This window comes from Talpa occidentalis, unplaced genomic scaffold (assembly GCF_014898055.3).
Source record: "Talpa occidentalis isolate TD23 unplaced genomic scaffold, MPIMG_talOcc4v2.1 talOcc4.6, whole genome shotgun sequence".
Classification (NCBI taxonomy): Eukaryota; Metazoa; Chordata; class Mammalia; order Eulipotyphla; family Talpidae; genus Talpa; species Talpa occidentalis.
The window spans coordinates 52556276-52583501 of NW_023604972.1; the positions used below are offsets into that span (position 1 = coordinate 52556276).

General features: G+C 34.9%; 1 protein-coding gene across 2 annotated transcripts in view; it reads left to right on the top strand.

Moving 5' to 3' along the window:
• Nucleotides 1–27226, top strand: part of ARHGAP24 (Rho GTPase activating protein 24) — a 775334-nt gene that overhangs the window by 475361 nt on the left and 272747 nt on the right. For both annotated transcript variants that reach the window (XM_054688429.1, XM_054688428.1), the window contains exon 3: nt 17304–17391. In XM_054688429.1, coding sequence (XP_054544404.1) covers nt 17304–17391 — 88 coding nt within the window. The remainder of the gene's footprint in view (nt 1–17303; nt 17392–27226) is intronic.

The following is a 27226-nucleotide window of genomic DNA, read 5'->3' on the forward strand; positions in this document are numbered from 1 at the left end:
TTCTCGCCTGCCAACCGGGGTCGAACCTACACTTGCAGAGGCTGCGGACAGCTTCACAGTGCGGTGCTCAACCGCTTGCGCCACCAGGGGAGGCCCTATTTCAATAAAAATTTTAAGAAAAGAAATAAAACCAATGAATGCACAAAATAAATGCAGATTCTTAGACAATAAGAGCAAACTAGCAATTAAAAGAGGAAGTAAATGGGGTTAAAGGGGTTAAGTGTGTGTTGAAAGATGAAAATGAGACTTTGGCATCTCACATAACATAGTTTATACAAATGTTGATTTATAATGTTATAGATGAAACTATATAATGTTATAAGACAATGTTACTTAAATAAAATTGTTTTTAAATAGGAAAAGAAGGAATTTTACTATTTTGTCTTCCTACCACCAGTGTATAACAGTGTTGATTTCCTTGCCAACACAAACATTATCAATTTTTTAACTTAGTAAATCATATTGTCATTACATAAGTAAATATAGCATTGCATATGCAAATTCAGTACCAATTCTTAAGCATTGTATCAAACATAGTTCATTGTAGGTGAAAGAAGCAGAGGGATGTCAAGAAAATTAGGTGTGTCATAAGCCAAGCAGATTTCTTAAAGGAAGTTGAGAATGTCAAAAGCAGCTGTGTGATAAAGTCATAAATTGCTCTCTTCCTGGTAAAGACATTTGCCTTCCATATAAACTTTCTAATTTTTGGATCCTAATAAATTAAAAGTTAGTAACTGTGAAATAATAGTTCTTGATAATTAAAAAATTAGCAAGTCCATTGCATTCTATATTCAAGGTTATTTTGGTACTGTAGATTTAGATATTATATAGTTTCTTTGAGGTTAAACTTAGGTATTTTCCATTTTTTAAATTTATTTTTTAACTTACATGATACAGTGACATTAATTTACAACACTGTGTAAATTCAGAGATATAGGATCACACCTCTTTGATGTATGTTATCACACCACATCTACCTCACAGGCATCTGTAGTTTCACACAATATTCCACTGAGTCCTCACCACACCCTGCTATCTACACTCTCCTTACCTCTCTAATAACCTCAGTTCTACAGTCAGAATTCTAGGGTTTATTAGGGTTGTTTCTGTATTATTTTTTGTTTTGTTTCTCTATATTTCACATACAAGTGAAACCATTTGGTATTTGCCTTTGTATTTCTGAATTATTTTTCTTAGCATAATTCTCACCAGTTCAATCCATGCTGTTATACATAGCTAGAGTACACCTTTTTATTAGCTAAATTATATCCCATTATATATCTTCCTACTCTACTCATCTATCCTTGGGCACTGAGGTTGTTTCCATAACTTGGCTATTGTGTAGTTGTGAAATGAACATAGGGTACATATATCCCTTCAAATTAATGCTTTTATAATCCTCAGGTAGATAACTAGAGTGGAATTTCTGGATTGTATGGTAGATCTATATTTATGTATGTATGTATGTTGAGAAGCCTTCTTAGTATTTTCTGTTAGGTTCATACCTGTCTACATTATCAGCAGTAAATAAGGTTCATTTATTTCTCCACATCCTAATCAAGAAACAGGGCCTCCCTGGTGCGCAGGTGGTTGAGCGCAGCACTGTGAAGCTGTCGGAAGCCTCTGAAGTGCCGGTTCGATCCCCGCCAGCCTTGGAGCAACCCACATGGCGAACAGACCTCTCCTGTCGCGCCCGCTGCTCAGCAGTGTATTTCATTAGTCAGCCTGTTCTGTTCCCCACTTTGTCTCTGGTGAATCCTGTCACCCTCCCGCGCATCTGGCCTGTACCCCAGCTCTTGTATAAATAAAAAATAAATCTTAAAAAAAAAGAAACACTGTTGTTTCTTTTCTTTCTTCTTCTTCTTCTCCTCCTCCTCCTCCTCCTCCTGCCATTCTCAAATATGTGAGATGATACCTCACTCTGGTTTTCATTTTCAGTTTCCTGATGATGAGTGACGATTATCATTTTTATGTGCCTGTTTACCATCTGCATGTCTGGTTAGCCTTCTGCCTAGTTTTTGGTTATTTATTTTATTTTATTTTTTTGAGTGGTCTGAGTTCTTTGTAGATCTTAGAATTAATCCTTTGTCAGCTTTATGATATGCCAATGTTTTCTCCCATCCAATAGGGTGTATTTTTGTTTGGATAATAGTTCCTTTGGGGGTGCAGAAGTTTTTCAGTTGGTCCAATTTATTTATATTCCCTTTTGTTTCTCTTGCCATTGGAGATGATTCTTTAAAGATATCACAGAAGACAATGTTGTGGAGTGTTTTAACTGTTTTCTTCTATATGTTTTATGGTTTTATGTCTTATATTCAAGTCTTCAGTCCACTTTGAGTATGTGCTGTGAGATAGTGGTCTAGCTCTATTCATTTGCATGTGGCTGTCCTGTTTTCCCAACACCGTTTGTTGAAGATACATTCCTTTTCCTAGTGTATATTCTTGGCTCCTATTTCATAGATTAACTGTCCATGTAATTTTGGGTGTATAGCTGGACTCTCAATTCTATTCCATTTGTGTCTGTGTCTGTTTTATTCCAATACCATCTTGATTACTTTATAGTATACACTGCTTTGTAGAATAGTTTGAAATTTGGGAGTGTGATATCATCATTCTTTTTTGTCAGGATTTCTTTGCCTGTTAAATGTCTTTTATGTTTCCATATAAATTTCAGTGAGGTTTATTCTGCTTCTCTGAAGAATGCCATTGAAACTTCATAGGCATTTAATCAATAGATTGCTTTGGTAAGAGGTCATTTTAAAAACATGGGCTTAAAATGTCATACATTTCTTTGTGTCTAATACTTCATTTAACAATGTCTTATGGTTTTTCATTGTATAGATCCTTCACCTTCTTTATTAAATTTACCACTAGATTTTTTTTTTCACTATTGTTGGTGTGATTATAAATGGGATTTTTTTTTTATTTCTTTCTTTTCTAGTTCATTGTTTGCATAGAAGAGTCAACTGATTTTTGTAAATTTATTTTGTAGCCTGCATTTTACTATACTAATTTATTGTTTCATTAGTTTTTTAGTATAGTCTTTAGGGTTTTCTATGTATATTAACTGGAGAAACTCTAATGGTGGATTAAGAAATGAATCATGCAACAGCTATCTCAGAAACACAGAGGATCATAATAAATTACTATGAACATCTGTAAGCACTTAAGTTGAATAACCTAGAAGAAATGGACAAAATTTTAGAAATATGTAACCTTCCAAGAGTATAAAACCATTAAGAAAACCAGTAAGAATAGAAAACCTGAACAGAACAAATTACAAACAAGGAAATTGAAGCAATTATCATAAATTCTCCAATAACCCAGTACCAGAAATATTCACTAATGAGTTCTACCCAGTCTTCCCAAACTTACCCTTCTCAAATTCTTCAAAAAAATTGACAAATATAGAAAGCTTCTATACACACTTTTGAAGCCAACATCAATCTGACACAAAAACCAAATACATAACCAAAAAATGAGAACTATAAACCAATTATAATGGTGACCATAGATACAAAAATCTTTAACAAAATCTTTGCAAGTCATATTCAGCAACACATTTAAAGTGTCATGTATCATTACCAAATTGGATTTATTCCAGGGACACAGATGGTTCAACATCTGAAAATTAATCAATGTAATTCACCACTAAGACAACAGAAAAGTTAAAAATCAAATGATCATATCAATAAATGGAGATAAAACATTTGATAAGATTCAACAATTTATGATAAAAAATAGAGATAGTTGGAATATGACCTCAACATAATACAGACCATAAATAACAAATCCATAACTAACATCATACTCAATGGTGAAAAATTGTAAGTTTTTCCCCCTAAGATTTAGTATAAGGCAAGGATTTCCACTTCCACCACTATTCGACATGATATTAGAAGTCCTAGTTAGAAGAGTTGGATAAAAGAAAGATATAAAAGAAAGCCAAATTGGAAAAGAAGAATTAAAGCTATCAAATTTTTCAGATGATGGATAATAGGGTTTATTAGATAATTATAAGTTAAAGAGATATTTTAATTATCATCAATTTTCTGATCTATTGATAATTATTGGACTCTTCCTTTTAAGAATTGGACTTTTCCGTAACACTTACTACATAAGACTATTTTTGCTCTTCATATTTCTGTTTCATAATTTGACATAAATTCCAAAATGCTTTTTATTTTTTGCTTTCTCTACCACTGCCATCAATTTTGCTTTAAAGTTTTGACAATTTACTGAAAACTGAGCAACTGACATTTCTTTCTCTAGTTGATAGATAATAAATATTGTAAAATGGCATGTACTCTTGGATACAAAATACAAGGTCAAGGTCCTAGCACTTGAGAAAGGTTAACAATCAAACTGTCCTCTCATGCAAAGACATATCCTCTCGCTAGTAATAGCCTTAAGTATTGGTGATGGTGTGAAGATTGTGATGATGACTGGGTAACATAAGAATAATGTTTTGATGATGATTGCAGTTCATTCATTTATCAAATGTGTATGCATTTAATTCATATCAGCCACACCATATTTAGATATTTTCTGGAAATGTCTTCCACAGTCCTTCAAAGCAGACGCCTAACCTTAAGATTCCAAAATTCATCTATCTGTTCCTGCCTTTTGTAATTTTTCTTTGGTTTAAACATATATGTAGGGCCTTTATGGTGGTGTAAGGGGTTAAGCACAGCACTCTGAAGCTATCCACAGCCTCTGCAGCATGAATTTGAAACCCAGATGGCCAGGGAGCTACCCACATAGCGCAGCAGACCTCTCCTGAATTGCCTGTTGCTCCCATCAGCAGTGTATTTCAGTCAGTCTGCCTGTTCTGCTCCCCACTTGTCTCTGGTGAATCCTCTCACCCCACCCCACTCATTTGGCCTGTACTCCAGTTCTTGTATGCATAAATAAATAAATCTTTTTAATAAATAAATAAATAAAAATTAAAAAAAATATTTTTTAGTATACATGTAATATGAACTCCTTATTTTTTAAAAACAGGAAAATCTTTGCAAAATAAAATCATTTATAATTTGAATATCTGAAATAGCCTGTATTTTTTAAAGATTTATTTATTTATGCATACAAGAACTGAGGTACAGGCCAGAGGTGCAGGATGTGAGAGGATTCACCAGAGACAGAGTGGGGAACAGAACAGGCAGACTGACTGAAATGCATTGCTGAGGGGAGCAGCAGGCAGACAGGAGAGGTCTGCTGCGCCATGTGTGTAGCTCCCTGGCAGGTGATTGAACTCATGCTGCAGAGGCTGTGGATAGCTTCACAGTGCTGTGCTTTACCCCTTGCACCACCAGGGAGGTGGTGAAATAACCTGTATTAACATTTTCATTTTTTTCTAAACCTTTGAAATCCTCAACAAATAATACATGCTTAAGTTTTATGACTAAGCAAATAAGTGAATGAACCAATAAATCATATTGTAACTTTCTAATATATAAGGAATATTAACTAAGGAAGTAGAACTTATACTCCTAGGGAGACAAATTGCATCTTTGCACTTTACCAGCTGCATGCTACTCAATTTATTTATGTTTCAACACTGCTCCTATGAAATGGACAGTTACAATTGTATCTCCCTACACGGATTTTTAGAAGATTGATGGACAGCAGAGTGTTGGCGCATAGTAAATGTCAATAGATGTTAACTGTGAAGATTCAAGATGGAAAATGGGTATTTTGCTCCAAAGGGGAGAATTTGTAGAATCATTGAGGGATAGATTTTATATCAGCATTTGAACATTTTTTCCCAATTTTAATCTTTCTAAAGTAGCATGGGACACCATAATAAAGATCATAAAATGTATTTTGGGCAAATTTTGAATTCATATGCAGAAAATTCACATATTAAATGAGCATAGGAAAGGTAACTTCTCAGGTCTCCACTAATTTTGAGGGTATAATTACAGAAATTTCGTTTTAGGATGATAATGTCTCTTTTCCTACTACATTTTAAATCTGTCTTTCCACCCTAGTAAAGAAATTTCTGCAGTTACCAGTGAACCAAAACATGTAGACAAATAGGACGGATCTAAAAATAGCTAAAATTTTAATGGTTTTGTTCCTAGAGAAAATGTTCATGCAGAAGGGCTCCATTGGGGAAGAAGTTAATGTACATTTTTTGTTATGTTCAGAGTGCAGTTTACATGAACTAAAGGATACTTGTATCTGAAAAAAAAAAAAAAGTTGAAAAATTTTAAATTAACTACATCTAAATAGTACACATATTTTAATCCATCCGTATTATGTTAGCCTTCTGAGATCTGAATACATGTAATATTATTTAATACTATTTTTAAATTAAAATGAACACAAAATAAGTGGTTCTCAAATACTGAATCTGCAGTTTGCAATATAAATCATTAACATGAGAGTGAGGCTCCCCGTGGCGCAGCTGTTGAGCGCTGGGTTGCGAGGCTGCCCACAGCCTCTGCAGCGCCAGTTTGATCCCCAGCCACTGGTGAGGGTCCCCCCAAAAAAAAACAAAACAAAACAAAACAAAAAAAACCAAATCATCGACATGAGATATCTGTATATAGAATTTATTTCAATTTATTCAATAATTATAAAATAATCTTAATGTGGTTATGTTTGTCATTCATTCACATAATGGTTTGAAAATATTATGCTTATTAATTGCCTTTGTGTGTTTTAAAAGCTGGGGGAAAATAAAAAAGAAAATAATGCATTTTGCAGTTTATACAACTTTAATATTATACTGTTTCTCTATAAGGCAGTTTACAACAATGCTTAAGTAATTGTTCTACGGTTTGTACACCAAAATTACTTAGGTAGATTCTAAAATTATACTCATTTGCAAGTCTCTCCTCTTCTCTCCCACCCTTATCCCAGAAATCAGTGTAACTAAGTTCAGAATCTTAAGAAGTAACTGGATAGCTATTTATAAAATTTCTGCTTAAATAGTAGTAATTGATTAGAAATATAAATATAAATTAACTTAGTACTTCAAGACAAAATCTTTAAAAAGCCTACATTTATTCATTCATTTATCTTTTTAAACACATATGTATGCAGAATCTACTGTGCCAGGCTTTTAGTAGGCACCCCTAAACTTTATTTCCCTAATCTGTAAAATGATACTTACATTGTAACAGCCAATTCATGATACAAGTAGCATGCACATTAGTTTAGTTAAGTAATTGTCAGGAAATGTTAGCAATATTATCATCATCATTATGCTATGCTATTTACTTTATGATTGTTAATTAGAGGATTATTTGTTTTGTTATTCTATCCTTGAGACATGATAAAAATTGACTTCAAATTTTCTAATTAGTTTATCTTCCTGCTTACTCAACTGAATAATGATGCTAGTTGATAGTGAGCATTTGTAGGACACCTCATTATGTGGAGATTTGCAAAATATGGTCCCAAAATATTTTGAGACTTCTGGATATAAGAAAGATTTTAAAAAATATATTTAAAACAACCAGTCAAGACCAGGTTTTCCAGCCAGCCAGCCATCCATCCATCCAACCATCCATCCAGCCAGCCAGCCAGCCAGCCATCCAGCCAGCCATCCATTCATCCATCTCAAAGTGACATTCTGAAATAGGTTCTATTTTTATTTCATTTTAAAGATGAAGAACCTAGGAGGATGAGTCATCTTGCCTGAAGACAGCCAGTCAGTGATAGAGGGAGAATCTATTCACTTTGACTATGGCGTAGTCATCATCATTGGTGAACTGTGTAGTTGCCAGAGTATTTGAAGATACAAATTTGTATCTTTCACAGCATATAATTTATTCTTTGATTTTCAAAACTGGAGCTTATCTTTAAATATTTTTTTGTCAGTTTTTGACCTTCCCTGAGTAATTCTAGATCCAGGAGTGGGACATTATTGGACTTTCTCACCATTTTATTTTCTGTGCCTACAACAGAATGTGGTACATGCTAGGTATTTAGTAAATATTTGCTTGATGAATTACTGAAATTACTTGCTACAAAGAAAAAAATTCAAATCAACCTATGTCATTTTAATAAAAAACATTGAATAGTATTTACTTTACTATTTGATCATCTTCAAATATCTGTCTAATAGCATTAAAAGATGTGTATTATCAAGCTCAGATTTTGGCTAGTTTCTTGTGATTGATGCTCATAAACATTGCTCATAATGGAAAAAAAGAATTTTCATCTTTGTGCTTATGACTATAGCCAACAAAGCTACTGAACATCCTACCTTTTTTTTAAAAAACTCAAATTCCAAAGAATAGTATCACCATCCTTATTTTCAGCAGCTCTAGTCTTACCCCAGTATGTTATGGTTTTGACTCAATGATCTGATATTAACTAAAAATGAGATTGTTTTCTAATAGCAATTTTAGCTAGAAACAAAAATACTAGTATGGTTCTGAATTATTTTTCTTCTGCCAACTCTGCACTCAAAGTATAAAAGATTTTTGTTTAATGTATTATTCCATTTTTAAGTTTTAAAGATTCTTTATAAAGATGATATTCCCTATAAGGGATATATATATATATATATATATATATGTGTGTGTGTGTGTGTGTGTGTGTGTATATATATATATATATATATATATATATATATATATATATAAAATTCTGTTCTGAATATGCTGACTATTGTCGTATAACTATTTCCATTTGTACTGAACTCTGACCAAAAAGGTTACAACCCCTTCTTATACTTGAGCTTTTTTTCATTGGTCATCCACACCTTGCAGTGAGGTATACTGAACATCATGGAGCAATAAGGCCTTTTTTAGAAAGTTCAGCGTGAGTACTTGCACTCTGGATATTTTGTTGCTCAAGATCCCAGCAAGAAATCAGTCACCCCAAAAGGGGTAATTGGAGAGTGTGTGATACCCTCCACATTTATGCAACGAATGCCAAAGTTAATGGAAACCAACCATAGTGAAATTACCCCAGGACTAAAAGCAGTGAGGAACCCACTGGAACCTGGAAGCCTATAAGTTTAGGATATAGACCATTTCTCCTTCAGGGTGGAAGGACGTCCCTGCGGAGGAGAATAACCATCATGAGTTCCAGTGCTTTGTCCAAACCTCAGATGCGAGGCCTTCTGGCCAAGCGTCTTCGAGTTCATATTGTTGGAGCATTTGTTGTATCCCTGGGAGTTGCAGCTCTCTATAAGTTTGCTGTGGCTGAACCAAGAAAGAAGGCATATGCGGATTTCTACAGAAATTATGATTCCATGAAAGATTTTGAGGAGATGAGGAAGGCTGGGATCTTTCAGAGTGCAAAGTGATCTTGAACCATAAAGGATTTCTTTGGCTTGATTTCCATGGAAGTTTGTCACTAACATGTGCTCCTGAACTATGAAACAAGAATATGTGTGTAAAGGAATAATTTCTCTTGATAAATAAATACTGTGGACAAAAAAAAAAAAAAGTTTAGGAGATAGAGACTAAAATAGCCAGTGTAACTACAAACAAATTGTTACATACCCTGGAGGGAGACAGGACAAAAAATATCTTGCCCTGCTTTTTCTGTGGCTTTCTCAATCTTGCTATTGTCTCTCAAAATTAGCCTAAAGTCAGAAGTCAAGAGAGCTTGACATTTCTGGCATTTATAGACATGAGTCTTCCGGGATACAAATAGTGATAGATGGAGAGAAGATTTTGAGGGGCAAATAATATCCAATATATCTACTAGCAGAAAATTAAAGATTATCATAGAGTTTGACTTAAGTGTCTCAGTTTTCTGGAGCTTGAATCTTTATAATTTTCTATTTCTAACAGGAGGCATCACCTTTCTTCTAGATATACAAAAGAGAAAATTTGAAGCAATCTTTGACTACTCATTCTTCTTTCCATATGTTAAAATTTTAACAGTTTATTTACATATTTCTTAAAAATATACTCGAATAATGCATTGCTAATGTAAATTTTTACTATTTCTACTGCCAATCCATTTTATTGGTATTAATTCTACCATCTTATGTAAACTGATTCATGGTAACAAAATTCTAATAGGCTGTTATTCTTTTTTTCCACTTTTTTGTTTTGCAAATTCTTCACATTTATTCCAGAAAACACACTCAGTTTGGAAAGGTAACATTGGTTATTTCCATCTCGCACACTGACCATGAATGAGCTCTGTCTGCCCCAGAGATTTAAATCTCTTGAATTCTGGTGTGGCGATTTCAAGTTTTTTACCTTGAAAACTTAATCTCATATACTGTGTAACTGTAGGAGTGATATTCTAGCACCTTACTTTTTTGGAAAATATCTTAGTTCTTAAGAACAAGAAGCAAGAAAGCCAGCCAGCTACATATCATTAAGATTCTAGGAAAGAGGCGGGTATCCTTAAATTTCCACCTACTTTGCTCAAACACCTGCTCTGATTCTCAGTTGTTATGGCTATCAGGTACAACATTCCCTGCCTTAAGATAAATTTTCCACTGTATTTCCACAATATTATCAATAATCTTGACTTCCTAATCTTTCCTCCCATGAATCTTCTTTTTCGGCCATGAACTGTACATATACCTCTAACTACTTGTTTCACTGATTTTATTTCCTCCATTTTGAAAGATTACTCCTAGTTCACTAAATCACACAACCTTACCTCCGTTTATTAAAAACCATTGTCATGATATGCATATCAGAGACATCTTTACAGACACATCACCCAAAGCAGTGATAGTGAAGGCAAAGATAAACAGCTGGGACTACATCAAATTAGAGAGCTTCTGTACAGCAAGAGACAATAACAAAAACAAAGAGAAACCCCACCAACTGGGAGAACATTTTTGCACACAACACCAATGATAAAGGACTGATCACAAAAATCTGCAAAGAGCTGATGAGACTCAATACAAAGAAAATAATCCTGTCAAAAAATGGGCAGAAGAGCGAAAAAGAAACTTCTCTGAAGAGGAAATGCAAATGGCCAACAGGCATATGAAAAAATGTTCAGCATCACTTGTAATCAGGGAAATGCAAATCAAAACTACCATGAGATGCCATCTTACACCAGTGAGAATGGCACATATTAAAAAAAACTAGCAACAACAAATGTTGGCGGGGTTGTGGAGAAAAAGGAACTCTTCTGCACTGTTGGTGGGAGTGCAAACTGGTCCAACCACTATGGAGAGCTGTGTGGAGATTTCTTGACCTACTAAATATAGAGCTTCCATATGATCCAGCAATTCGCCACCTAGGTATTTACCCAAAGGACACAGAAACATCAATTCCAAAGGGCACCTGCACCCCTGTGTTTATAGCAGCACTATTTACAATAACTAAGCTTTGGAAACAAACCCAAATGCCCAAAAATAGATGACTGGATCAAGAAGATGTGGTACATATACACCATGGAATATTACTCAGCATTCAAAAAAGATAAACACATGCAATTTGCAGCAACATGGATGGCGCTGGAAGGGATCATGCTTAGCGAAATAAGCCAGAAAGAAAAAGAAAAATACCGGATGGTCTCACTCATAGCAGGAATCTAGAAAACTTAAATACGGGACCAGGAAAAAGAACAATTATAAGAAAGAAAATATCAAAATCAACAAAGAACTATGAACCAGAGACACTCTATGGGGGGGTAGGGGGCGGGGAAAAGAGGGATTGGTATCAAAATAAGGGGGTAGTAATTGTATGGGAAATATAAAAATAAAATTTAAATTAAAAAAATTGTCTGCATTTATCTTAGCTAATTAATCGTATGGGGCTCCCTCCTAAATAAGAAAACTTTTTTTTTTTGTTTGCTGTAATTTCATGTATTTTGTTTTTCTTGTATTTAGAGTGAAGAAGTTATTTTTTCACATAGCTCACAGCACCTGAAATAGTTCTGGAAATAATATCTAACATGGTAATGTCTAATGCATTACATTTCAATGAGACTGGACACTTGACTTATATTTGCCTATTATTTGTTTGTTTGGATAGCTAATTTAGAGCCAATCTAAAAGAATTAATCAGGTTCACACAAGCAGTGCACACTTTTCCTCTCATAGGTTATTTGTCCTAAAGGAATAGCTTGAAGAGAAGAAGCTCAAATATTTACCTTCACGGATGCTCATTAAAATGTTGTTTATAATAACACAAAGGAAAATATTTTTAAAACATAAACATAAAAGCCACTGATATAAAAGTACTTAAGTGTTTAAACAAGTACTATACTATTCAGCTTTAAAAAATTATGTACATTATTAAAATGGCATAATAATAACAGTACATACCTTAAATTTTGAAGAACATTAAATCTTTAACTTCTGTCTTTGTAAAAATTACTGTGTATATAGTCAAGATATGGAAACAACATTAAGTGCCCCAGAACATATCAAGAAGATTTAGGTTTTATACACGATGGAATACTACTCAGTGATTAAAAAAGATAAGCTCATGCCATTTGTGGAAACATGAATGGAACCAGAAGGGATTATCCTAAAGTAAATAAGCCAGAAGGAGAAAAATAAATGTTGGATAGTTTTACTCACATGTACAATATAGAGAAATCAAACAAAAGATCAGACAGACTTTAAAATGGACACTTAACAACTGTCTATAGATATGAGGCATCAAGGAGGGGAGTGGGTGCAGAGAAAACAGAGGGAGGGGAGAACAAAATAGACTATGGTGGAGGACTGTGGGTATTTTGGTGGTGGGAGAACTATGGTGACCTCACCTGAGGGGAGAAAGCTTACATTGTGAAACAAATAACTATTGTGAAACAACTAACTATATATGTGTGTGTATACATATGTGTATATATGTACACACATATATACATATACATATATGTATATATACATACATTCAATATATACACACCATATATATACATACAAATATGGGAGGGTGTTAGTCTTGGTTATCTATGATAGTGGGTAAATTATTTTGTTGTTTACCTGCATTTTCTGATAATATAAGCATTGCTAAAATCTTTGGAAATAACTAAGTTAAGAAGTTGAGATACTTCTCTTAGTTGTGAAGTTTAACTGCCTGTTTTCTATACAAGGTTATCAAGTAGCCCTTTCAATTATTATTTTATTTTACTTACTGACTTTATTTAACTTACTGTTTACTTAATGAATCAATCACTGTTAATATCTGTCCATTACAATATATGCTGCCCTAAAAATTCCCTGCTGATAAACTTTTAAGCTATTATTTTTGTATCACAGTTTATTTGGAGAACTATCAACACAAAAAACCTGTGTAGTATCAACTTTGAAAATGAACATTAAATTTGTAGGCAGAATTTGCTATTTAAAACATACTAAAAAGATAAAGGATATGGGGCTTTCCAGGTGGCGCAAGGGATTAAGTCACAGCACTATGAAGCTATCCACAGCCACTGCAGCACGAATTCAATCCCCAGCTTGGGAGCTACCCGCATGGTGCAGCAGACCTCTCCTGACTTGCCCCCTGCTCCCCTCAGCAGTGTATTTCAGTCAATCTGCCTGTTCTGTTCCCCTCTCTGTCTCTGGTAAATCCTCTCATCCCCCTATACCTCTGGCCTGTACCCCAGTTCTTGTATGCATAAATAAATAATCTTTTAAAAAAGATAAAGGATAGCATTACTGTTAGTCTTTTAATTTCCAAATAAGGCAGTTTGGAAATTCATGGGAAGGGGAATGCCTTATGCAGAAGAAAACAGAGTTGAATTCTTGTAGGACATATGTACAATTTAAGATCCTAAGTAGAGCTTAGAGGCATAGAATTAAGCAGGAATATAGGCACATTCAGACATGCATACATGAATATCTCATCTATCAGGAAGGTTAAATAATGTGTTCTAAAATTAAGCTAAACCATAAATTCAGTTACTTCACAAAATCACTTCAGGAAAACATGTAATTGAAATAACTGATTCCATCACGTCATATAGAAATCATATAGATTAAATTTATACGTAAGAGAAAGGTATTTTTTGTTTCAAGCCCCTTGGAGTTTTCATCTACAATTAACCCTGATATCCCCCTTGTCCCTTTCCATCCCCTTCCTTTTTAGCCTGACAGCCCTCAACATGTTTATTCATCTCCACAGGTTTTTGAAAGTGGTTTTGCATTATTGAATTGTCTGCTATGTACATGTCCACTTTTTGTTTTTATTGTTCTGACTTGTTTTACTACACATGATTTTCTCACATTCCCTCCATTTTGTTGAAAATGGTTGCATTCTTTCCTTTCTCTTGGCTACATAGTACTCCACAGTGTGGTCATACTAAATTTTCTTGATCCACTTGTTCAGTGATGAACACTGCTTCCTTATACTAGCTTCTGCTATAAACGTTGTGGAACATACATACTTTTGTGTTGATGGCTTCATGTTCTTTGGGACATGAACTATGTCCAACATTGGGATTATATATATGTCCAAGATTGGGATTGTTGAGTCATATGGTATTTTCATTTTTAGTTTCTTAAGGTAAATTCAGATTGCTTTCCATAATTGTTGCACCAGCTTGCATTTCCACTGACAATGTAATAGGTTTCCTTTTTCTCTGCGTCCTCTCAACACTTGTTGTTGAAGTTTTTTGGTTTTTTTTTTAAATATATGACATTCTCACCAGTGTGAGATGATACCTGTTTGTTGCTGTAACCTGCATCTCTCCTATTGAAAGTATGATGAATAGCTTTCATATATCTATTGGCCTTCTGTATATCCTCTGGTGAATTATCTATTCATGTCTGCTGCCTATGTATTAATTGGGTTATTTTTTATTAATTGCTGGGTCATATGGTATTTCCCTTACCAGTTGTATACTATATGAATATTTTAAGAGAAAGTTCTTAATTATGATGAATCTTTAAAAATATTTAGTAATTTAAAAAATTATTGAAAGATATAAGTAAACAAAATGGGGCTCATGGGTCAGAGAACACTTGGCATGATGAGAACTATGAAACTTTACTTCTTGATGGAGGAAAACAAAGATAGTGTGTGTCCAGTAACTCACCCTGTAAATCCTGAAAAGAGAGGGATACCTCTTACCTACAATTCCATGTGTATAAGTAGGGGAATGGTATGCTTTAAAATCACTGTAAAGTCAGAATGGGGCATGGAGCTGATGACTATAATTTTCAGTGTTAAACCAGGTAAGATGAAAATTGAGTAAAGTATTACTTGAACTAGACATTGCTTCAAGCTGGAGAAAATGGACAAGATAATATAGTGAAGAAGAGTATAGACTTTCAAATTCAGCATACTTGTTTTTGAATACTGACTTTATTGTACTAACAGAACGTATTAATTAAATAAACGATATAGTTTATTTTATCATTAACTCAATACAAGACAAAATTGTAAGAATTGGTATTACATTAGAAAGCAAAACACTTATTATACTTGCTGCTTTAAGTTTTAATGAGGTGAAAAGGCATTAATCAAATATTCTTACAAATAACAATTATATACCATGGTAAATCAGCTCAAGAGGAATTCAGGAAGCTATGCAATTATATTTTAGAGGTACCTGACATGAAAAATGGATATAAAATGACCAGGGGAAGAATATAGTCCTAAGAAAGTTGGAAGCATGGAGTCATTTATAAAAAGTCAGGCAGGATCACAGAACTCATTGGAAAGTTCAAGAGAGGAAATTTAGCTAGAGATGTGGGTAGAGACAGACCATCCAGAGCTTTATACTATAGCAAATGAAACATTGGAAACTCTCAAGCAAGAAAGTCACAAGATCAAATTTCTGTTTGGAAAAATCATTTTTAAAAAATCCATCGATATTATAGTATTGTGGAGAATACTTTGAATAGATATTTGAAACATTCCTTACAGGAGGCAATCATAGTTGCTTAATCTAGGGAGTGGTGGTAATAGAGATAATAGTAAATCAAGTAATAGAGATATATTATAGTATAGATATATAGTATAGTTTATTTCTGGCATTTGGAACTGACTAGAAGATGATGCTAGTGACTGAGCTAGGGGACACATAAATGGGACAATAATTAATTGAATTTTAATTTGACTAAATTTAATTTAAGATGCCATTGAGACATCCAAATGGAAATGTCAAATGAGTTTTTGGATATAAAGTTCAATTGCTCAGAGTTGTGGGTTAGAAATATTTATCTGATATTTGTTGACTTATAGGTGGCTATTGAAGTCAGCCATGGGTGAGATAGCTTGGGGAAAGATAGTACAGAGGAGAAGAGAAGGAATCTTTTAAAATCTCTGATATTTAGAGCCAGCAAAATAAACTCAGACAACAATAAAACAAGAGAAAATCTCTAGCAAACCAAGAAACTACTGAAAGATGAGCTTCACAAAACAGTGATTAATAGTACTGAATGAGGGCCTCCCCGGTGGTACAGTGGGTTGAGAGCAGCGCTGTGAAGCTGTCTGCAGCCTCTGCAGTGCAGGTTCAATTTCCAGTCAGCCAGAGAGATTTGCATGTGGCGAGGCAGACCTCTCCTGTCTCGCCCGCTGCTCCCCTCAGCAGTGTGTTTCAGTCTGTCTGCCTGTTCTGATCTTTGCTCTGTCTCTGGTGAATCCTCTCACCCTCCCATGCCTCTGCCTTGTACCCCAGCTCTTGTATAAAAATAAATAAATTTTAAAAAAGATTTATAAAAAATATACTACTGAATGACCCTGCAAAGTCACGTTCATTGAGGATTGAAAACTGTCAAGGATGCAGCTTGTGAAAGTTATGTAACTGGAATTATGTGTGGCACAAACCAGACCACAGTGGATACATATGAAGAAATAGATGCAGTGTAGACAACTCTTTGCTAGCTCGGAAAAAAATTAGGCAATAGCTAAAAGGGAAGATGAAATCAAAGTAATCTTTTAATAGAATAGATTTTAAATATGTCTCAGTGGTAAGAGGAATCATCCACTATGGGGAAAGAAATTCAACAGATAAAAATAGAATTGACAATTAAAATAAGGATATGGCAACATTGGCTAAATTGTTTAATTTCTCTGTATTCATTTTCAAATCTACAAAATTGGGAAAACAATATGTACCTCATAAGATTAATGGGTAAATATGATGTTGGAAGAATGCTAAGTAAAATTTTTGGCATACAGAGCTCATTTAATAAATTAGTGCTCAAAATGAATCAAGCACCTAAGATAGTCTTATACCTATTTTATATTATCAATAAAATTTTGCTAAATGTTGAAAAAATATGATTCTGTTACATGAGTTTCGATTAGTTGGGAAAATAAATAAGTTTAATGCATATTATTACATACTGGGTTATAAATGCATCTTGGAGAGTCTATGATGATGATGATCACACTCATATTCAATATTTGCCCATCAGATGATGTTAATATTTTGCACATTTGTGTTCACAGGGTACTATTTTTCTGCCTGGAAATAAAGTCCTCGAACATCCCTGCAATGAAGAGAGTCCAGGAAAATTCCTTTTTGAAGTAGTTCCAGGTAAGATTATCTTTTCCCACTTGATTAAATTATTGCCTTTTTAGATTGGTAAGGTTGGATACAGGTCAGATAGCCTTGAGTGTTGGCTGAGAACATTCATTTGAAGAGACAATCTTAAATTTGTTAAGTGTGTACTTAGATAATGATTCTAGGGTTTGTACACTAGTACAACAAACACATACAAATAGTCATGATCGCATGACCATAAATTACCCATTTATCCCTGAGACTCCAGAGTTGACCCAGAGTCAAGGTGCTGCATTTGTAAGGAACTCTTGGAGACAGCAGTGACTTTATAGTGCTCTTATATTATGAAATTTGACCAGGTGTTTTATGCTTTGCTGAACTGATTCACTGGCCTATTTCCTCAAAAGTTTTCATCTTAAAAGTGGCTTTTCTATAAAAACAGAACAAAACAAAATGAAAACCATCCTTTAGTGACTTACCAAATATTGCAGATCTGTACCTCAGCTTTGCTCCCAAACAACCACTTCCACATGTTTGGCTTATATGTTGGAGGACATTTCTGCCAAGTCATCTGATACTGCAGTTAAATTTCTTCAACATCTGTTCATTTTTTTCTAGTCATCTGCATCTATACTTCTCTGAGTACTTGATCTCCAATTAAATCTTTGACTCACCCAACAACAAAATCTTAAAGGCCATGATTTATTTTTTGTCAGTTTTCTAGTCTTTCCTTAACTCTTTGGTAAAAGAAGTGAATTAGAAATGTGGATTTTATCGCATTGGTTTGGGCTGACTCCGTTTATGTGATAGTGACATTGATTTTAATCCCAGTCTACGGTAAATAGGAATTTATTTGTGTGACTAATATGTAATGTATATCAATAACGTTGGCACAAAGGCAGTCAAAACATTTTCCCCAGCTTCATAAATGCTGGGAATCTAAAATGTGAAAGCATATTTTTCCCTCTCAATGAAAACAGCTGTAGCACTGAGTTCATCTGGTTCTTGATGGAATCCATGACTAAATGTTAATTAATACAGCTGAAGTGCAGAAAGGTTAGTCAGATGCATTGTGTTATTTGTTTCCCCCCAAGGAGAACATATTGTAAGAAACCTGAATCTTGTTTGCCCTATTAATTTTTTTTCATTCTTACTTCTTAGTGGAATACCCTGAATGGAACCAAATTCCAGATGTTGCAAAGTCTTTGAAGTTTTAGGAGAGGAAGTTTCTTTCCCTATTTATTTTCAAACAGTGCCTTTTGACATTTAAATAAGTGTGGTATGAAACTGATGACTGTTTATTTCCAGTAATACCAAAAGTCTACTTCTTAGTTAAGTCTACTAGCTGTATAGAGATTTCATGTGTTGGTAAAGACTTTCTGATATAAATATGGATACTGTCAAGGCTTCTAGAAAGAGCTGTGTCTTCAAACACAGGAAGCATCAAACCTCCTCTCCAAGATTGCTGTTCATGGACATGTGTTTCACAGGCAGCACATATGACATAATGACTTTTGTTGAGCAGAGCTTAAGAAGTTTAAGACTGTGAAATGTGGAATCTTGTCCTTTCAAAACAATTCTTGCAAATATTTAGGTTTGCATCAGTCATTATGGCAGTAAATATACTATGTAATAGATCATTTGAAAAGATGCATCCTGAATCAGTAGTGCAATATATAGTGGCTTCTAAACTGAGCTTTATAATTTTGAATTGTATTGTGGCATGACAAGTGAACTGTGCCAAAGGATTCTTTGAAGAAGATAGAAAAACACTGACTACATTGAAAAACCAGCAACAGTGCCATTAGTCACTCAAGCTTTATTAGTGTATCCCTGACACAATGATAGAATTTCTAGGCGCACACTTCTGTATTTGTGTGAGAGTGTGGGGACTGGTACCATGTGATTTTAATGACTTTTTTTTTTTATAAAATCGGGATTACTTAAGGATAGAGTGATTCTTGACTTATCTTTACAAATGGGAAAAGAGAAATTTTTCTAATTATTCCCAACTGAGTGATTGTTTGACATGGGAAATATAGGAAGTTACAAGAGTATTTTCATCTGTGAGAAAGTATAGGGACAGGAAGGAATGCAGAAATGTGGTCAATCCTTTGTACATAACCCTCTGCAAGCCCACCTGGCAGCACAGCCTCCTAACATGTTCCTATTTTCCATTGCCTTTCTGTGTTATAACCTCTCACTCACTTACATCTGTAAGATGTATAAAACACATCTTACAGATCACTCTTCTGTTGTTATAGATAATACCCCAAGACCAACTGCACAAAGTGTATCAAGGAATTTCATTAAGTTTCTTAATCCTTGCTGCATAGAATTATTTCCAGCAAAACTGGCAAAAGCCTTCAGGAAGCACTTTGCCAAATATTCTAGTACTGTTTATCTACAGCATTTGCCTGTGATTGAGTAGTTGTATGTGTGTGGAATTCTCTATCTCTATATCCATTGTAAGGGTATACCTATACTGATCTATATCTCTATCTTTATCTCCACATGCATACATATAGTTTATCCATATGTGTACTATGTCTCTTTATAATTTATCCATATATGATATATAGGTAGGAGTTTTTGTTTTCTTTCATTCTTATTTTTACTTTAGTTTAAAATGCTCTCTGAAATTAAATAATAATCATATTCAAAGAATAAAAAACAAGATTTTTCAACAGAACTGAGGGTTTTGGTTCTTTTTATACTATCTATATATTTTTGTTTGTAGATTTTATTTCTCTGCAGGTTCCAGGCTTTTGTAAAATCCTACCTGAAAAAAAAAAGCTGCCATAATTTAGGATTAATTTCTTATCAACTTACTATCCCATGAAATGAATTTTGTCTGAATAATGCCAAGATTTAGAGCATCTCACTCCAGTTTTTCACTCCTATTTCTCTATTAGTTATTCAAAAAGGAGATGTTGGCCTAATTGGCAAATTTTATGACTTAGTTGTCAGACATGCCAAATTTTAGACTGGGTGAACTTTTATGGCCAAGTGCTAAGCTTTTGGGAAATGTGGTTGAGAAAGGAATGTTGGCAGACCTTTAATGTATAGTGCTTGAAGAAAGAAAATGCAGTTGGTCTCATTGCTTCTCAAAATGTGTTCTGGAAAAGTTTTTCTTGTGATGTATTGAAAAAAACAGCATAATTAGTGAAATGATGATGTCTTAACATCTTAGAAGAATGGTTTTCAGAGGGCAAAAGGAAATAGTGATTCAGGGACAGACAGAAACAAACAAAAAATGGTAAGGCAGTAGGTACTCCACCTGGTAACAGCTGCATCTGTCTTGCTCATTGTTATATTCCTAACACCTAGTAGAGTGTAATCTCAGCTGCTGGATATGTGTTTTATTGAAATACATATACTTACCAGGTTTATGGAGGTATATCAATCATATGAAAATATTTTAATAGTGGCATTTGCTGACTTTATATGGATGTTTTTTAAATTGTTTTATTGTTGTCAATAACTACTCCCAACTTAGGTATGTTGAACTTTTATTTCCTGCTGTGTAGGGTCTTTCCATCCCTGGTGCAGCAAAGACTTCTTTGTGGCTCAAGTGGAGGAAGTAGAGGGAAAATCTCATTCTCTTTCTTATTTCTCTGCCTCTTCTGATAACAATACCTAGAGCAAAATAGAAGGTAGCAAACTTCCTCCACAGAAGCTAATAATGGATTATGTCCCTTAACATTCGTCATGATATTCCTCCCCAAGTGCAGACTCTTGGGGTACATTTGTATATTTCAGTATTCCTAGATTTAGAAATCTACTTCCTGTGGTAGGATTGCCTTGGGGATGGGCCTATTAGATGGGATACCAACAAAATGACTCAAAGGCCAGCTGTTATCTCCATGCTTATTAACTACCAGGAAACACCTATACCCGACCTGTCAGGTATGGGTAAGGTGGGTTATTTCCTTTTCCTTCCTCCCTCAGCCCTGCCATCTTGTCCCTTTCTCTATGGAGCAGGAGCTGCAGCTAGTGTAGCAGCAGGATGGGCACAGGGCAGGTTTTCTATGGTCTGAGCAGATGGGTGAAGGAGTCGTCCTGGAGCCCTCGGTGGCTCTTTCAGGCTTTTATTGTGTTTACCAGGTACACAGCAGGCAGGGGTGCCGATCTGCCAGCCTCCCGCCCCCCAGCAAGTCTTCACTACTTCTGGGCTCTCCAGCATTTTCTCGTGGCCTCTGCTCTCGTTCTCTCTTTCACTCTTGCTCTGCTCTTCCTTTCCCTCTCTTCTGGCATTCCTGTGACACTGCCCTTATAAACTCCATCTCTCAGCCCAGGTGTACCCACCTACGTATGCCCACACCCTACTCCAGGTGCCCGTCATCAGGCATGCGTTCAGGACCCCAGAGATCCATCATCAGTCCTATTGCGGGAGGGCAGAAAAGCCTGATACTTTACTTACCCTACAACTAGCTTCGTATAACTCTTCATCTCGGAGATCAGTGGGTGACAGTTCTAGCACATTTCAAGATATGAGCAACTCTTCTGTGTTTTTCTGACTTGTTCTGGCAGTTGTGAGAAATCTTTTCCTTCCCTCTCAAAAAAAAAAAAAAAAAAATGAGTGTTTGTATTGAAAACTGCTTTCTCCAAGTGGCACTTCCTCTTTGCTAGTCTTCCACTCTGATAGTGGGGGCTAGAACCTGGTGTTTGGGTTCCATCTGTGAAATGTGTTTCTCTTTAAATCCTGCAAGGAAGTGGTTAGGCACAACTTTCATTATTTTTTTTTTTCATTTAGATTGTGAATTTTTAGCACTTATTTTCTTCAGATTTAGACCTGACAGCAATTCAAGGTTAATGGGAAGGAAAACTTTTGTGTCTATCTGTAACCTTAGCTTGAGTTCCCGGGAAATACACTGTGATGGAGAGTTGAGTTAGAATGCTTAATGGATAATGCTCTCTGGGGATAGTTCATCTGTGGAGAAATTGGGGAGGAGAAACTGGTCTATAATACGTCTTCATCAAAGATCTTCGCTGATCGTAGGTGGAGCTCAGAAACTGGGACATCCCTCAGATTTGTTCTAAACTGATGGATCAGGCCTTTGTTTCTGGCATTGGCTAGTCCACAACTAGGGTGAGGAGAGACAGAGAAACTTAAGTGAAGCAATTCCCTGTTGTAAGGAGAACAATTTCCCTGAGGGTATCTCTGAGTCATCAACAACCAGTATGCCATAGACAGAACATTGTCATACCCGTTATAGTATCTACACATTTATCTAACTTCCAGTATGCCAGGCAATGTTCTAAGGTTTTTACATGCATCACTTAATGTATTCTTCACTAAAGCAGGTCCTTAAAATTAACCATATCAAGATAAAAGAACTTAGCCACAATTTGATCAATGTCAACGAAATAGTGAAAGTATGTGTGTGAGTGTATGATGGATTTACCTTTACAAAGATAAAGTTCTATGCAGCAAAAAATAGTTGTTTATATATATGTTTACATATATATACATGTATATATATGCTTAAAAACGAGATATCAACAGGCCCTTCCCGGTGGCACAGCAGTTGAGTGCTGGGCTGTGAAGCTGCCTGTAGCCTCTGCAGCGCCGGTTCGATCCCCGGCTGCTGGAGAGGGTCCCACATGGCTCACAGACCTCTCCTGCCACGCCCACTGCTCCCCTCAGCAGTGTACTTCAGTCCTTCTGCCTGTTCTGCTCCCTGCTCTGGCTCTGGTGAATTCTCTCACCCTCCTGTGCTTCTGACTGTACCCAGTGCTTGTATAAGTAAATAAATAAATCTTAAAAAAAAATAAGATATCAACATATTAGAGGCTAGGGACTAAAATGTTTCTCAAGTTTCTAAAACATGAACATGTGAACTAGCTTTATTATTAACTGAAATAGATATACATGTGTCTCTTTTTAGCTCATCTTCTAAGAGTGAGAGTTTGGGCAGTTGAAGTGAGAGTAGGCATTTTCATTTATTTGCAGCTATTTATGTTTTACACTGTTTAATCTATCATTAAAATAGGCAGTGGATAAAGAGGTCCACTTACAGTTCTTTTGAAGGTATATTTCAAGGCCACAACTATACTGTCATGTAAAAGTGGGAAGAAAAATCCACTTGCCTTGCAGTGGCCTTACTTATATGTGAATGACTATGCCAAAAGATGTATCTTCATCCATGTTTATTTTCTGAAGAAGGCTATCACATGCTGGTGTTCAATTCTTTTCATTACAGAACTCACATTGGTGAAATTATTTTCAGCTTCTTCACAAACTCCCTCCACACATTGGCCAAGTTATCACTCGCTGAATAGCCATCAATAAGCACAGCTGATAGTGCTTTCATGTTGGCAATAGATCCACTGACCTGCATAGTATTATATAGTCAGAGACCAATTATGGGTCTTAAGGGAAATCACCAGTATTCCAAGCACTCAAAGTCCCATCTTGGCCCAATCCCCCAAAGTCATAATAACTAGAACTGGTAGGTTGTTATATCCTCTTCCTTCCCCAGGGAAAGAAACTAGGTGAACACAGAAAGAAAAGAGAATGCGATAAAGAGGCTATTATGGAAACAAAGGATAAAAAAGAAATATTGAAGGGTAATAAAAAGTGATTTTCATCTGCCTGGATTTGAAACTAAGTCCTTCAAAAGGGAGAAGCTGTCTTTTCTCCCCTTTTAGAAAAGTCTATGTAAATTATTTCTGATATCCTCTGATAGTTACATATCATGTTTGTAATTTTCAATAAAAATGTTTCTATTATAATTACATTCCAAAAAGATTTTTAGGAGATAAGTGAACAATTATATAATATTGGTGCTTAGAGAATCTAATAAATACATTATAGATCTTTTTCCAGGAAATTGAATGTATTTCAAAAATTGCAAATACTTTTGGGAAGATTTAGAGATTCCTTGAACCTCATCATGGTTAAGAACTAGGTTAAGAACTATCCTTTACCTCAAAGGACAGAAGACTTTCTTAATTTCTTGCTATATATTTAGCTATTTATTTCTATGTTCCTGTTCATTTCTCTTTCCTCTACACACTCCCATGCACAAATATGACATTTTTTCCTATTATTTGTAATTATGTGGTATATTAATAATCAGTTATTTTACTTTTACCTCCCTAATTCATTTGTTTGTACTCATGATTCTAAGATTGTGTCATTGCACAGACCTGTTTCATACAAAGGAATTTTTCCTGGGTAGAATATTTCATGGATCTAGAGACTGTAAAATTTTAATTTACCAAAGTTTGAGTTAGTTAGATGGTGAATGCAGCTGCACTATATAATAGACTTTGAGAGGAATAGATAGTGCTGAGAGATATTCATGGGTGTGTCTGAGAAAGGAAAAACAGTTTGGCTGACTTTTGAGGTTTTTTTTTTAACAATTATGTGATAATATTAGCAATGAAAGTTAATCATCCATGTCTGTAGTTCCAGATCCTTGCAGGATGAGCAAATTTCATTGGGTATATTAATTTGTTGCCATTTAAAAATGTAAACCAGTATTTGGTATCTATTTTATATAAAATTGCAAGATTTTTAAAATTAATTTTAAAAAATTTTTTACATCATTGTTCATTTTTAAACAATATTTGCTTCCCCCCACTCCATCAGGTGCAGTCCCCATAGAGTTTCCTTCATCAACCCAGTCCCCTGTGCTCCTCCCTCCCTCCCTCTGATCCCTCTCCCTCCTCCTCCCCTGCAATGTCTCTGATTTATAATTGTCTGTTTTTGCTTGTGTTTTGTACTGTTATTATTTTTTTACACTGATGTCTTATTTGGTTTCCCTATATTCCTGCTATAACTGAAACTATCTATCTGGAGGTTCCTGACCTGGAGATTCCACTCCTAGGGATCTACCCAAAGAACACAAGAACATTGATTCAAAAGAACATCTGTGCCCCTATGTTTATTGCAGCACTATTTACAATAGGTAAAACTTGGAAACAACCCAAATCCCCAAAAATAAATGACTGGATCAAGAAGATGTTGTATATATACACAATGGAATATTATTCAGCGATCAAAAAAGATAAACTCATGCCATTTGCAGCAAATGTGAATGGAGCTCGAATGAATTATATTCAGAGAACTAAGCCTGCAGGAATATTTTAACAGTGTTTTAACATAAAAGTGGGTCATTCTCTTGATCATTAGTTAAATATTCTGCTCAGACATTTAATTTTACAACAACCTCTTTATCTTATTTTTTTCCTTTTGTGTTAGCACTGTAAGTTAAAATCCATGCAATTATATTTGTTATCCAGAGGCAACTATGACAATCTCTTTTTTGTCCTCCTAAGTCTGTAGGCAGTACAGAAGCATTTTTTTTTAACTTTCTGCTTAGTTAATGCCTGCAAATCATTTAGAGAATGTGAGTAGGCGTTATTTATGGTAAGAAAATATAATTCTATATACACAAGTCATTCTGAGCATGAATTAGATAAGTGTATATTGTAACTACTGTGTATTCTTTGATTTGAAAAAAATGTTTGGGATTTTTGCTTCCAAATTCTCTTCCTACTAAAATACTTTAAAATATTTTATTTATCTTATTTTAAAATATACATTTGAAAAGGACAATTAAATAAGACAAAGGACATTTTAAAATGTAATCTCTTGAAATTCTGTCTAATTCCATGTCACCCAACAGGCATTTGGGGCACTGATGACTGATTAAGTGTGTGCTCATAGCATCACACTTATGAGAATTGCCAGCACATGGAGTGCTCTCTTACATGCCTGCCGACATTTTGAATCCATCCGAATTCAATTTTAATACTCCTTCAATGGGACAGAAGGGATCGACTCTTATTTTCTAAAAGTACCTAAAGTAAATATTTCTGGCTTTGGGGGGTCTTCCATTCTCTGTTACAACTACTCAACTTTGTCATCAACGCATAGATAAATGGTTAATGCTATTCTAGTAAAGCTATCAGCAAACACCAAAATTCAGATTTTATATAATTTTCACATTTCAAGAAATATTAGTCTTTAAAAAATATTCCAACCATTTAAAAATGAAAAAAATATAGACGGCCAGATTCAGTCCATGGGCTATAACTTGCCAACTCATATGCTGGATAAAAAAAGCAAACCTATGAAAAGGAGGCTGAAGCTACTAATATAAATCACTAATCCCCACTGGTGCCACTGGAACCAGAATTAGAGCTCTGAGACAGTCTGTCTCCCCAGCCATGGCATCACCCACTGCCTCAAAATCATGATTCAGGAGCTGTCTGCCAACATTTTTATTTTTGCAGTTTCATCTTTGAATATCATTTTTTTTAAAAAATCATGATGAATCTAAAAAGTGTTAGTGACCAAAGTGAAATTCTCTATTTACACTGGATTAGTTCACTTAGAACCCTAGATTCTGACCAGAGCTGGTATCTATTACATGACTTCTTAGGAAGAGAAGGCCATGAATAGGAGATTGGGTATGCCAAATATGAAAGACATTTCCCATACTTTGCCTAGTCCACATAAGATCAGGACATATTCATAAGTTTTCTGATATGGAAACACCCCTGCAAGAACTAACAAGCTTGAAGAATCTTCTGAACTCTCTCTTTTATAATGTAAATTAGTTCCTTAAAGTTCAAAGTATCTCACAGAAAATGACCAGACTTTGCTTAAGGATAAAACTGACAAACTCATTTTCTCAAAGGAGCAGTTTATTTCTCTCACTATTCATTAACATCTGTCCGCCCCAACCCTACCAATTTTCCTTCAACATCAGTATAAAAAACATTCCCATAATATTTGCAGATACTATGTACTGAAATGGGTCAGACCCCATACTCGTATACTTAAATCTTTATTTATGGCAGCTTATTTAATATGAGCACACTTACTTAAAAAGATTTATTTCATGCATAC